The sequence below is a fragment of the Macaca thibetana genome, chromosome X (genome assembly GCF_024542745.1).
Source record: "Macaca thibetana thibetana isolate TM-01 chromosome X, ASM2454274v1, whole genome shotgun sequence".
Taxonomy (NCBI): Eukaryota; Metazoa; Chordata; class Mammalia; order Primates; family Cercopithecidae; genus Macaca; species Macaca thibetana.
In genome coordinates, this window is record NC_065598.1 from 102,854,513 (window position 1) to 102,867,009 (window position 12,497).

The window sequence follows — 12,497 nt, forward strand, 5'->3', positions numbered from 1 at the left end:
GCCAACACCCCACCCCCCGGCTCCGCCCATTGTTCACTGCAGCCTCAACCTCCCGGGCTCAAGCAATTCTCCCACCTCACTCTCCCAAGTACCTGGGACTACAGGTGCACACTTTATTTTTGTGAAGACTGTGTCTAACTGTGTAGCCCAGGCTGGTCTCAAACTCCTGGACTCAAGCAATCCTCCTGCCTCAGCCTCCCAAAGCACTGGATTACAGTTGAGAGCCACCATGACTAGCTGGTTTTTGATATGTACACTTTGAGTTCTCTTTGGGACATCCAGACAAACCCATGTAGTAGGCAGTTGGAAAATTGTGTCTGGAGCTCAGGATAAGAGCAGGAGCTTGATCAAATCCATTTAGGAGTAATGAACATATAGATCAATCCCTTCTGTTTGTTTTAACCTGGCTTCACCTTCATAAACACTTGGTAGATGTTATAGCCTATTAAGAGCAAAGTGCCCCATAGCAAATAGTTGCTTATTGTTAGCCATCTTCAAACTCAGAGAAATCCCTTTTTTATTTTTGGGCGTTCCTATTGGCAAATGGTCAGAAGTTCAATCTAGTCCTTTAGTCTTACTATCCAGAGATTTACAATTTCTTTGTTAAGGTAGCATTAAGCAAAATAATAACAATAATAATTTGTAAGTATTTGTTTCATTCTATCCGAAGAGATGGGGTACCTTGTGGTGGATGCTTCTACAAACCATTCTATTCCTGGCCCAAATTTGGAAGGGAGGAATGATTTGTGAATTGTCATGCGAGCGGTGAAATATCAGGAAAATCTTTCATTAAATTCAGAATTCTGTAAGACTAGATTCTAAGCACTGTAGTGTAGCTGTGCTGACTACATTACCAGTGTTTCTATTGTAGAATTTTAGCCATAGAGATTGTTTAGTTGAAATTCACCCCTCCCTCCCATAAATCATACAAATGTAGAAACTGAGACCCCATGAGTTTGTGACTTGACCAAGGTCCACAGTTAATGACAGAAACAGTACTAAACCTGAATTTTCTCCTCTGCTCTGTGGTTTAAACTTAGCAGAGGAAGGTTTCTATCAATCCCCAGGATATGGACTCAGTATTTTTCTGAGCCATTGTTTTTCAGGAACAGACTTTCCCTTTTTTCTTCTACTTTGAATCTTATTAGAATCTTATTAGAAGTTCCCTCAATCTATTTTATTTGTCTAGCTCTAAAACAGTTAAAGGTTTATTTTAGAAAATAATAGCAATCCTGCTTTTCAGTGTTTATTTTTGACCACATTTCTAGACTTCTTTTCCTTTATGCTCTATTATATGCCTGAAGACCTGCAACCATTTTATTTATTTAGTCTTTGTATTTTTTCTAATAGCATGTCCTCATAAGTTTCTAGTTTTCTGTTCTTTGACAGGAAATTGCTCTTTCATCTGAGTCCCTATAATCATTGATTTTTTTTCAGGTATGAGATTATATTCAGACAGCAGGTGGGAACTGAAGATATATTTTTAGGGTTGTCAAGAAAGGACTCCTCAACAAGTTGTTGCAGTGAACTAGTGGTAAGCCTTTCCTCCCCTTCTTCATTTTCTATATGACCGTTGTAGCTAAATTGACTGACTATTGTATACATAATATTGTAGGCAAGGTTGTAAACTCTTTAAAAATCGTGGTTGCCATGTTTCAGGTACTAGGGGAATAATGGGATAGACAGTTTAAAATTGTTAACTTGTACAAAATAAACTAAGTTTACACATTTGGATGAGATTTACAGATAAACGTAATAGAATCATATGACACAATGCACAATTTCTAATTTTATTGCTATTAAAACTTCCCAATTGGATTGGACTGGATTTTCTTTCATCCTAGTTCCGTCCCATGCATGCCAACGGATTGGTTATTAACTTCTGATGAATTGACAGGCAATCAGAATGAAATATCTCCTTCCCCGCATCTGTCTTATCTCTTATTTCTGTATTTCTTGTAATGACTAAGCTTACAACGTGGTTAAATCCCACAGAAAGGGATTTTCTTAATTTTGGGATCTGACTTCTGATTAAAAACATTAAGAAAGACATCTAAAATGTTACTTTGCTTTCTTATCTGAATGACGCTACAGAATGTTGGAGAGCATCCTTTACCAGGTCACTGTTTCTGTATAACAGTTGTAGCAATACCAACAATATCAATGATACCACCTTACTTTTGCTTATTTCATCCTCATAATGACCTTGTTGAAAAATCTAGGCCTAACCTAGAATGCGGAATTTGATTCATTTTAGCAACATTAACAAGTAATTCTTGTGTTAAAAATTTATTTTTTGAGATCAGGAACTAACTTTGCTTCTATTTTTTTTCCTCCTTTCTTACAATACATTATAGAATACTGTGGTGCCCATGGGAGATGCGTAATATTTTTTCCTTAAGCAAATGATAAATAGAATTTCTCTTTTGCATGAATTTCAGATTTTCTCTTATTAGCAAAATCTAAGACATTCAATTGAATCAAGTAACATAATGGGAATAGTGGCTTTAAGTACCTCAGGAGATTTTTCAAACTCTAATGAGTTAAGGTTTCAAGTAATCTTGAAGTAATTAGCTCCCAGGGTTTTACCAGTAATATTGAAATTCCTCTCTCTTAAATTATTGTTAAATTGTGTTTTCGATGTGTAGTGTTGGGGATTGCTCTAAATTCTGGAGGAATTCTAGGCCCTAAATAAATAAAACTGTTGCAAGCCTTACCGTTTCTCTCATGCAAAAATTGCCTCTAGTTTTAATAATAAAGGTATCCTGAATGAAGAATCTCAGAAACTAAATCATACCTCATAATAGAAATATATGGTTTATCTAAAACTCAGTAAGTGTATACAGAAGACTTGGTATTTCTCTCAAATGAATTTATAATCAACTGGGGAGACAAAACTAACAAAAATGAACTAATTTTATTATTAAGAATTAAACTCAGTGTAAACAATTATAAGTCTACTAGAAGTTCAGAAGATTGGGATAAGTCATGGACACCACTGAAAGGCAGCAGCAAATAACACATTTGTTGATGCTATGGTACTTTGTCACGTGTATACTGTTCCTTTTCTCTTTCTTTCCTTTATTTCCCTTTGTTTCTTCACTTATTAAATCTTTAAACACTTAGTGAAAGTTACTACATACCACAGACTATCCTAAGTACTAGAGATACAAAAATAAATGATAAACAATCAATTGTCCTCAAGGAATTTACAGTAAAGGAGATTGACACCTAATAAATCACTGTAGTTCAGTATGGTAAGTACATATTTAGAGGCATATACCATGAATAGAATGATGGTTACCAGAGACTGGGAAGGGTAGTGGGCAGTGGGGAGGTGGAAATGTAGGGATGGTTAATGGGTACAAAAATATAGTTAGATACAATAAATAAGATCTAGTATTTGATAGTACAACAAAAGGTAACAGTCAGCAATAATTTGTTGTACATTTTAGAATAACTGAGGGAGTACAATTGGAATGTTCATAACACAAAGAAATGGTGAATGGTTTAGGTGATAGAAACCCACCCCATTTACCCTGATGTAATTATTATACACTATATGCATGTATCAAAATATCTCATGCACCCCATAAATATATATTTCTATTATGTACCCATAAAAATTAAAGATAGAAAAATAAAGGCATATATCAGGTACATAGTGACATAAAGCAGGAAGGGATCAACTTCAAATGGATAATATTTCTACAGTGGACAACATTCTAAGAAGGGCATTCCAAGCAGAGGTAAGAAAGAGCACATGGAAAGATATCCAGGCATGAAATAGCATGGCATATTTGAGTAAGCAGAGAATATAACAAGAATAAAGAGTAAGTGTGGGTAATAATGGACTAATAACCTGACTCTCAAAAAAGATAAAAGCTTGTAGCTTTTATTTGTAGCTTGAATGTTATCCTATAGGCATACTAATGACACCATCCACTATCATTGCTTACTCCACTGACAAGACTCAGAGTAAATAGGTTGTTGAGCCCACCTGAAGTATTTCTTGCTCAAATGTATATGCTTATCATTCTTGTTGATAATATGGTGTTTCCTTGAATCTAAGACATCATAAAATTGTAAATGCGCCATTTATTTAACAATAACAATGTTTCAGAGGAAAATAGGTATAATACCATATTACACCACCATTGATTGTGCGGTGCATCTCAATATCAGAAGCATTAAAATGTGGGGAAAATTGCACCTGAGAATTGCCTGAATATGTTATTTGAGTCCTGGACCTGGTCTATATGTAACAATCCAATCCAAAAACTTTAAGAAGAGAACCCTTACTTAAACCGAGTAAGGCAATAGGAGTACAATCTGTTTACGTACAAGAAGTGATTTAGGGTTTAAAAATTCACAAGGGCCATCCTTTCCTTTACCCTCCCCAGACTCCAAATAAGAAAGCAAGATTTATGAATGCTAAGTCAAAGCAACGGTCCTAAACAAAATTCTGCATTAGGAATGTCTTCAGCAAACCCTTCGAACCTCAAACCCAAAGAGCCCCATTATCCAAATACTCCCTGCCCTATTGTTATCCTCTGCAACTGCTTTACTCCTGAGTTTGTAGCCACCAAGTTTCCCTTGCGTTAATCTATATTTAGGTATTTTAGAGCTAGAGCTAGCCAGTGGTTTACAGGTTTGTTTTGTTTCTAGCTGTCAAGCTTTTTTTTTTTTTTTTTCCAAATAAAATTCTATGAGTAAGCCCAGTGTAGTAAACATAAAAAGTACCACTGCCTTGTTTAAAAAGGTACTATCACCCATGAGGCAGCTCTTAGGAGAATGGCTGAGGCTCCTTGGAACACAGTTTGCAAGATGCTAATCTAATTTCTCATCCTGATTACAGTTGATAAACTAAGGTCAGGCTTACGAGGTTCCAAATACTCATATACATTAATGGAAAAATAATAAGAGATCTAGAGGGCTTCTTTTTCCTAGATGACATATATGCTTTTATTTAACCCCCACGAGTGGAAGGCCCTAGCTTATTTCATTTTGTTTTGGTTTTTAATTTTCTTTTTATCCTCGCTATATTCTCCATCCCTCTCCCTGAAGCTCTCACTGTGATGGGTGTGATATTATGTTGGTGCAAAAGTAATTGCAGTTTTGCTATTACTGACTACTGGTTATTGCTAGACTGACTGAAGTACTGGACCTCTTGGGTGCTAGTTGAGAGTATGGAAAAAGGAACTATAGGTATCAAAATATGTAGCAAGATACCCTAATTTTCCATAGGATTATTTGTGGCAGGAAATGGGATGGGTGTATTGGAAAAATAGGTCAGGAGATTCTCATTTTCACCCATGGTGCCAAAATCGGAAAATGAGTGGGGCTAAGGTTATTGGTATTCTGCCAAATTACGCATTGTTTGTTCTAGGAGAGGGGAAAGGCAGCTTGCAGACAGCTTGATGCTCTTTGACCTAGAATTAACACATATTTTGATGTTTTACTTTGATAGATCTATACTGATAAGGGGACATTCTGATATGACCCAAGAAACAAGCCACTAAGCCTATTTTTTCCCCAACATCACCTCCTCCCTAGGATATGATCCTTCCCCCATCTTTAAATCTCACTGAGAATAGGATGAGAGTCAAGGATGGGATAGAAGTCAGTCACCATCTGGCAGACAGACACAACCAGCAGTCACATGTTTATCACACATATTTATCTCAGAAAGTGCTATCAATCATTTTGAGCAAAGTATTTGCTCATCCTCTAAGAAGTCACTTGCTTCCTGAATGGTCTGCTCTTCAAATCCTGATTGCTTTCTTAAGGTTAAAACAGTTACATTTGTTTAGTTTTTGTTTGTTTGTTTGGTTGGTTGGTTGGTTTTTTTTGGACAGAGGCTCACTCCGTTGCCCAGGCTGGAGTGCAGCCTTAGCTCACTGTAGCCTCTGCCTCCCAAATTCAAACCATTCTCCTGCCTCAGCCTCCTGAGTAGCTGGGATTCCAGGCATGCACCACCAAGCCCGGCTAATTTTTGTATTTTTTAGTAGAGATGGGGTTTCACCATGTTGGCCAGGCTGGTCTGACCTCAGGTGATCGGCCTGTCTCAGCCTCCCAAAGTGCTGGGATTATAGGCGTGAGGCACCGTGCCTGGCCTATATTTGTTTACTTTTAATGAAGAAAAAATGGATTTGGCTGCTTGATAATGAAATAGATTTTGTTTTCCATTCTATTCCATTCTAGAGGATGGACCTAGTTTTGTTTTTTTGTTTGTTTTTTGTTTTTTTTTTTGGTAGGCTTCCTGATTGTGTTAACCTTGTTTGATTGGTTGTATACCAGATCATGTGGCAGAGGGAAGGATATTTGATCTGTAATATGATTCCTTATTATCAGTTCGAGGCAGCACAGTAAACCTTCAATTAAATTTCTAATAGTTGTCTCAGTAATATATTCATAATATATACATTTATAGTTAATGTCATAACGCTCCTTCATAATGATGGTGGTTGTGGGACATGGTAACAAATACTTCCTTAAAAGCTAATCTAATCATATAGACAGTATATTTCTGATTATGAAAGTAATATATATGTAAAATTTTAAGCAATACCAAAATTAGTAGAGTTGATGATAAAAGTTCCTCATAGTGAGATGGAGAAAAATTGAGAGAGAGTGTGTATATATTTGAGATAGGCTATGGTCAAGGATGGAATAAAGGTAAAGGATGTCATATATATATTACCTGATATATGTATCAGTAATTTTACATTTTGATGATGTCATTTTGAGATTTCATCAAAATATCTGAATCACATGGTCTGGATTCCTTAAGCTGGACCTGGCAGAAACTCCTGATTCCATGCAAGCAGATTCACAGATTGACCTTGGAAATTACCAATACTTGAGGGATGAACAAAGCTAGAGGAACTGAGACGGATATTCAGAGATGGGAGGGAAACCATAATAGTATTGGTTGCTGTCAACTATGATTAGGATGTAGAAGGAACTTTGAGATTTGTCAATTAAGAAGTCTTTGGTGATCTTTGGAAGAGAGCAGCTTCAGTGGCATGGTCAACACTAGATTGAAGAAAGCTGAGAAGAGAAGAGGAAGTGAGGAAATATAGATTGTTCTTTGAGGAAGTTTAGTGGTGAAGAGGAGGAGAACAAGGAAATGATTATTAAGAAGGAGGCAAGATTTAGGGGAGTTTTTTTAAGATAGGAGAGATTTATGTATGCATTTCAGCTGATGACAAGAATCCATGCATTCATCCATGTAATATTTATTTAGTTCCTACTGTGTGTCACTAGAGCTAATGAACAAACAGTGAAAAAAAAAAATAGTCATGGTATGGGCCCCTCGGTGGAGGCATTTTTGGTTGTCACAATGATTACAGAATTTTTTGTTTTTTTGAGATAAGGTCTTGCTCTGTCACCCAGGCTGGAATGTAGTGGCTTGATCTCAGTTCACTGCAGCCTCGACCTCCTGGGTTCAAGCCATCCTCCCACTTCAGCCTCTCTGGTAGCTAGGACTACAGGCATGCACCACAATGCCCTGCCAATTTTTGTTTTTTATTTTTTGTAGAGACAGGGTCTCATTATGTTGCCCAAACTGATCTCAAACTCCTGGGCTCAAGCAATTCTCTCACCTCAGCCTCCCAAAGTGCTGGTATTACAGGCATGGGCCACCATGCCCAGCTGATTGCAGAATATTATTGTCATTTAGTATTCAGGGCCAGGGTTGCCTTAAATCTTGCAATAAGAGATATAGTCCTCAAGAATGAAGAATTGTCCTACACAAAATGCCCATATTGCTTTCCTCTAGTTTAAAAACACTGCTTAGATAAAGAGGGATTGAAGATATGAGGGTGCTGCTACTCAGCAGCATTCCACCCTGCTGACTACTCTCTTTTTGTTTTTTTGTTTTGTTTTGTTTTGGTTTTGTTTTTTTGTTTGTTTGTTTGTTTGTTTATTTGTTTTTTGGAGACAGAGTTCCACTCTGTCGCTCAGGCTGGAGTATAGTGATGTTATCTTGGCTCACTGCAAACTCCGCCTTCTGGGTTCAAGCTGTTCTCCTGCCTCAACCTGAGTAGCTAGGACAACAGGCACACGCCACTACACCTGGCTAATTTTCGTATTTTTAGTAGAGACAGGGTTCCCAGGCTGATCTCGAACTCCTGGTCTCAAGTGATCTGCCTGCCTTGGCCTTTCAAAGTGTTGAGATTACAGGCGTGAGCCACTGCACCTGGCCTGCTCTCTCCTTGAAACACAGTTTTCTCTTTACTTTAATGACCCCATTCTCACTAAGGAGTGAGGAAAGACTTCACTCTTTTCTTCCAAAATCACTAGGCATTCCTCCTCACTTTCGCTCCCAAATCACTGGCTCTTCCTATTCTGCCTTAAGTTCTCTGGAGATTTGACCTATGTCTTTTTTTTCCTCTACCTATTCTCTTTTCACCTAGTCTCATAGCTTTAAATATCATTTATCTCTATAGTTCTGAACACTTCCATGAGCTTTGGATTCATATAACTATTTGCTTGGCATCTCTTACTTTTTTGTTTAATAGACAACTCAAACCTAACATGTCTAAAACAGAACTCTTAATTGTCTTCTATAAACCTTTTTCTCATTCATCTTCTTTGTGGCAATAATATTCACCCAGTTGTTCAAGCTAAAAACCTAAATCATCCATCATTCCTCTTTCCTTTATACCTCATGTCTAATCCATCAGCAAGTATTACTGGGCTGTACCTTCAAAATATATTATAAATCCATCTAATTTTCATTACCACTGCAATTGCTATCATGTTACTAACCATCATCATCTCTATCTGGACCATTATGAGTCTCTAATGACATTATCTCCCTGCTTTGACTCTTCATTCCCTATAGCCTTTCCACACAGAGTGTAAGAGATTCTTTTTAAAAGTAAATAAGGGCCGGGCGCAGTGGCTCACGCCTGTAATCCCAGCACTTTGGGAGGCCAAGGTGGGTGGATCACCTGAGATCAGGAGTTCGAGACCAGCCTGGCCAACATGGCAAAACCCTGTCTCTACTAAAAATACAAAAATTAGCCGAGCGTGGTGGTGCACTTCTGTAGTCCCAGCTACTTGGGAAGTTGAGGCAGGAGAATTGTTTGAAACTGGGAGGCCGACGGTTGCAGTGAGCCGATATCATGCCATTGCACTCCACCTTGGGTGACAGAGTGAGACTCCATCTCAAAAAAAGTAAATCAGACCACATCACCTCTTTGCTTACAGCCCTCAATGGTTTCCTGTTGCGCTCATAGAAGAAAATCCAAACTCCTTATCTTAAAAGTAGGGAAGGGCCCTGTGTGATCTGACCCTTACCTACTTTTACTGTTTTATCCAATGTGACACTTTCTTCTTTGTTTGCTATGTTTTGCTTATCTTGGCCTTCTTTTTGATCCGTCAATATGCCGAGTTATTTCCCAATTCCTTGTTATTAATTCCACCTGGGTATTCCACCTAGTCCCTCAGATAATGAAATTTTACTTCTTCCTTTCCAACCATTTTAACCTATTTCTTGTTTAATTGCATGTTAGTACCTCCAGAACTATATCATGTAATAATAGTGAATACTGAACTTTATTTCTTATTTCTCACTTTAAATTTTTAAAAATTAAAAAAATATGGGTAAGTAATAGAGATACACTATTCAGCCATAAAAAAAGAGATCCTGTCATTTGAAACAACATGGATGGAACTGGAGATCATTATGTTACGTGAAATAAGCCAGGCACAGAAAGACAAACATCACACTTTCTCACTTATTTGTGGGATCTAAAAATCAAAACAATTGAACTCATGGACATAGAGAGTAGAAGGATGGTTACCAGAGGCTGGGAGGGGTCATTGAGGAAGGGGAGGTGTGGGGTTGGTTAATGGGAACAAAAATATAAATTTCTCACTTTAATTGGAATGGTTCTAGTGTTTCTTCATTTAGTTAGATACTGACTTTTGGGTTATGTGTTAAGGATCTGTTCATCTATTCTGATTTTAAGAGTTCTAAGCAAGAATAGATGATGAATTTAATCAAATGCCTTTTTACCATTTGTGAAGATCATATGATTTTTTAGTTTTTATCTATTGGTAAAATATATTAGCACATTTCTTAATATGGAACCATCCTTGCATTCATTCATTCATTTACTCAACAAATATTTGTTGAGTGCCTATGATTTGCTACCAAGTATTTTATAAAAACTCTCATGAACAACGATAAGCTATAGGAAAATGAAGAAAAAAATTAAAGGTGATGGGTCTCTGTTTTGAAATTATAAAAATATTTACCTCTGACGTATAAAAATGTAGAGGTATGTATTGTCCAAAACTAGGGCAAAAAAAACAGTAGGTCATCTTTTTAAATTGATGGGTAAATTTTTCTTTTCTTTTCTTTTCTTTCTTTTTTTTTTTTTTTTTTTTTGAGACAAGGTCTAACTCTGTTGCCCAGGCTAGGGTACAGTGGTGCAATCTTGGCTCACTGCAACTTCCACCTCCTGGGTTCCAGCAATTCTCCCACCTCAGCTTCCTGAGTAGCTGGGATTACAGGTGCACGCCACCATACTTGGCTAATTTTTGTATTTTTTCTAGAGATGTGGTTTCACCATGTTGGTCAGACTGGTCTCAAACTCCTGACGTGAAGTGATCCACCCACCTTGGCCTCCCAAAGTGCCAGGATTACAAACGTAAGCCACTGTGTCTGGCCAGATGGATAAATTTTGATAATGCTACCATTTTGAAACAGTCCAGTACTATATTACCATATCTGTCATTTAAAAAATAGTTCACAGATGCATGACTCTTCTCCCATCACAGGAGTCGAGTCGTCAGAGGCCTCTTATGGCTTTCCACAACTTATTGTCCCATATTTTTATGGCCAGTTTATGTAGGCACCCCATAAGCCTTTTTCCCAACATATTACCATACCTGTCTTTTTAAAAATAGTTCATAGATGCATTACTCCTCTCCCATCACAGGAGTCAAGAGGTACTGTTCTAAGTATAGAGGATAGCAAACAAAACATAAACATCACTGCCTTCACAGAGCTTACCTTATTGTGGAAGAGATAAATAAAATAAACACATAAATTGTATTGTATATTAGAAGGTTAAAATGCTCTGAAAACAAAAGGAGGAGGAAGTGACAGGGCATACTAGAGTTGGTGGTGGCTGAAATTTTTAATAGTGTGGTCACGAAAGCCTTCACTAAGAAGGCAATATTTGAGTGAATACCTGAAAGAGATGAGGAAGTGAGGTTCCAATGTTAGAAAGGTTTTTTTTCCCTTTGAGACAGAGTCTTGCTCTGTCACCCAGGCTGGAGTGCAGTGGTGTGATCTTGGCTCACTGCAACCTTGACCTCCTGGACTCAAGTGATCCTCCCACCCCAGCCTCCCAAGCAACTGGGAGTACAGGTGCGCACCACCATGCCCAGCTACTTTTTATATTTTTTGTAGAGATGGGTTTTTGCCATGTTGCCCAGGCTGGTCTTGAACTCCTGAGCTCAAGTGATCTGCCCATCTCAGCCTCCCAAAGTGCTGGGATTATAGGTGTGCACACCACACCCAGACTAGAAAGGTTAATCTAAGTGTATATTTAAAATGTCAAGATTTAAGACAGGAGGTAATCTTAGAAATATCAGTAAAGAACAAGTAACTATTCTTAGAGAAATCAGGGGAATTGTCCCAGGAATTAGTAAACGATTCCAAGTAATAGGTGGTATAGCATAAGAACATGAGTTTTTACGTTGTGTATATTTTAGGTGTAAAACATGATGTTTTGATATACATATTCTCAGTAAAGTGATTACTACAGTCAAGCTAATTAATATATTTATCATCTCAGGTAGCATCTTTTGTGTATGTGGGGGTAAGAGCACCTAAAATCTACTCTTTTAGAAGATTTCCACTACTTGGTATAATATTAACTATAGTCCTCATGCTATCCCTTAGAGCTCTAGATTTATTCATCCTAAATAACCCAAGTTTCCATCCTTTGACCTGCATCTCTTCATCTCCCACCCCACCTCTAGCAACCACCATTCTTCTATTTCTATGTATTAGATATTTTTTAGGTTCCACATTTAAGAGAGATCATGCAGTATTTTTCTTTCGGTGTCTGGCATTTTTCACTTAGCATAATGGAGGACATGAGATTTTTTTTTAACTGGAAGTAAGGGACAGGCCCAGTGTTATAAAGGAAATGGGAGGAAAAAATAAAAACAGGCACCAACTGAGAAGACTATAGGGGAAGCAGTGTAGTCGGGGAGATCCAGATTTCAGTTAGATTAAGAAGTTGAGAATATTCAAAGAGGCTTAAGAGATAAGTGATGATGTACTATGTATTCCAGAGGAATAAGTGGCTGGGCATGGTGACTTACACTTGTAATCCCAGCACTTTGGGAGGCCGAGATGGGAGGATCACTTGAGCCCAGGAATTTGAGACCAGCCCGAGCAACATAACAAGACCCCATCTCTACAAAAAATAAAATAAAATAAAATAGCCAGGTGTGGTGGTGCA

General features: G+C 37.6%; 2 protein-coding genes across 3 annotated transcripts in view; one reads left to right on the forward strand and one right to left on the reverse strand.

The window, feature by feature from the left end:
- Window positions 1-12,497, reverse strand: part of NUP62CL (nucleoporin 62 C-terminal like) — a 105,384-nt gene that overhangs the window by 83,780 nt on the left and 9,107 nt on the right. The window lies entirely within an intron of this gene.
- The window catches only part of DNAAF6 (dynein axonemal assembly factor 6), a 36,557-nt gene that overhangs the window by 16,686 nt on the left and 7,374 nt on the right, over window positions 1-12,497 (forward strand). For both annotated transcript variants that reach the window (XM_050777306.1, XM_050777307.1), the window contains one exon: window positions 1,438-1,534. In XM_050777306.1, the coding sequence (XP_050633263.1) occupies window positions 1,438-1,534 (97 nt within the window). The remainder of the gene's footprint in view (window positions 1-1,437; window positions 1,535-12,497) is intronic.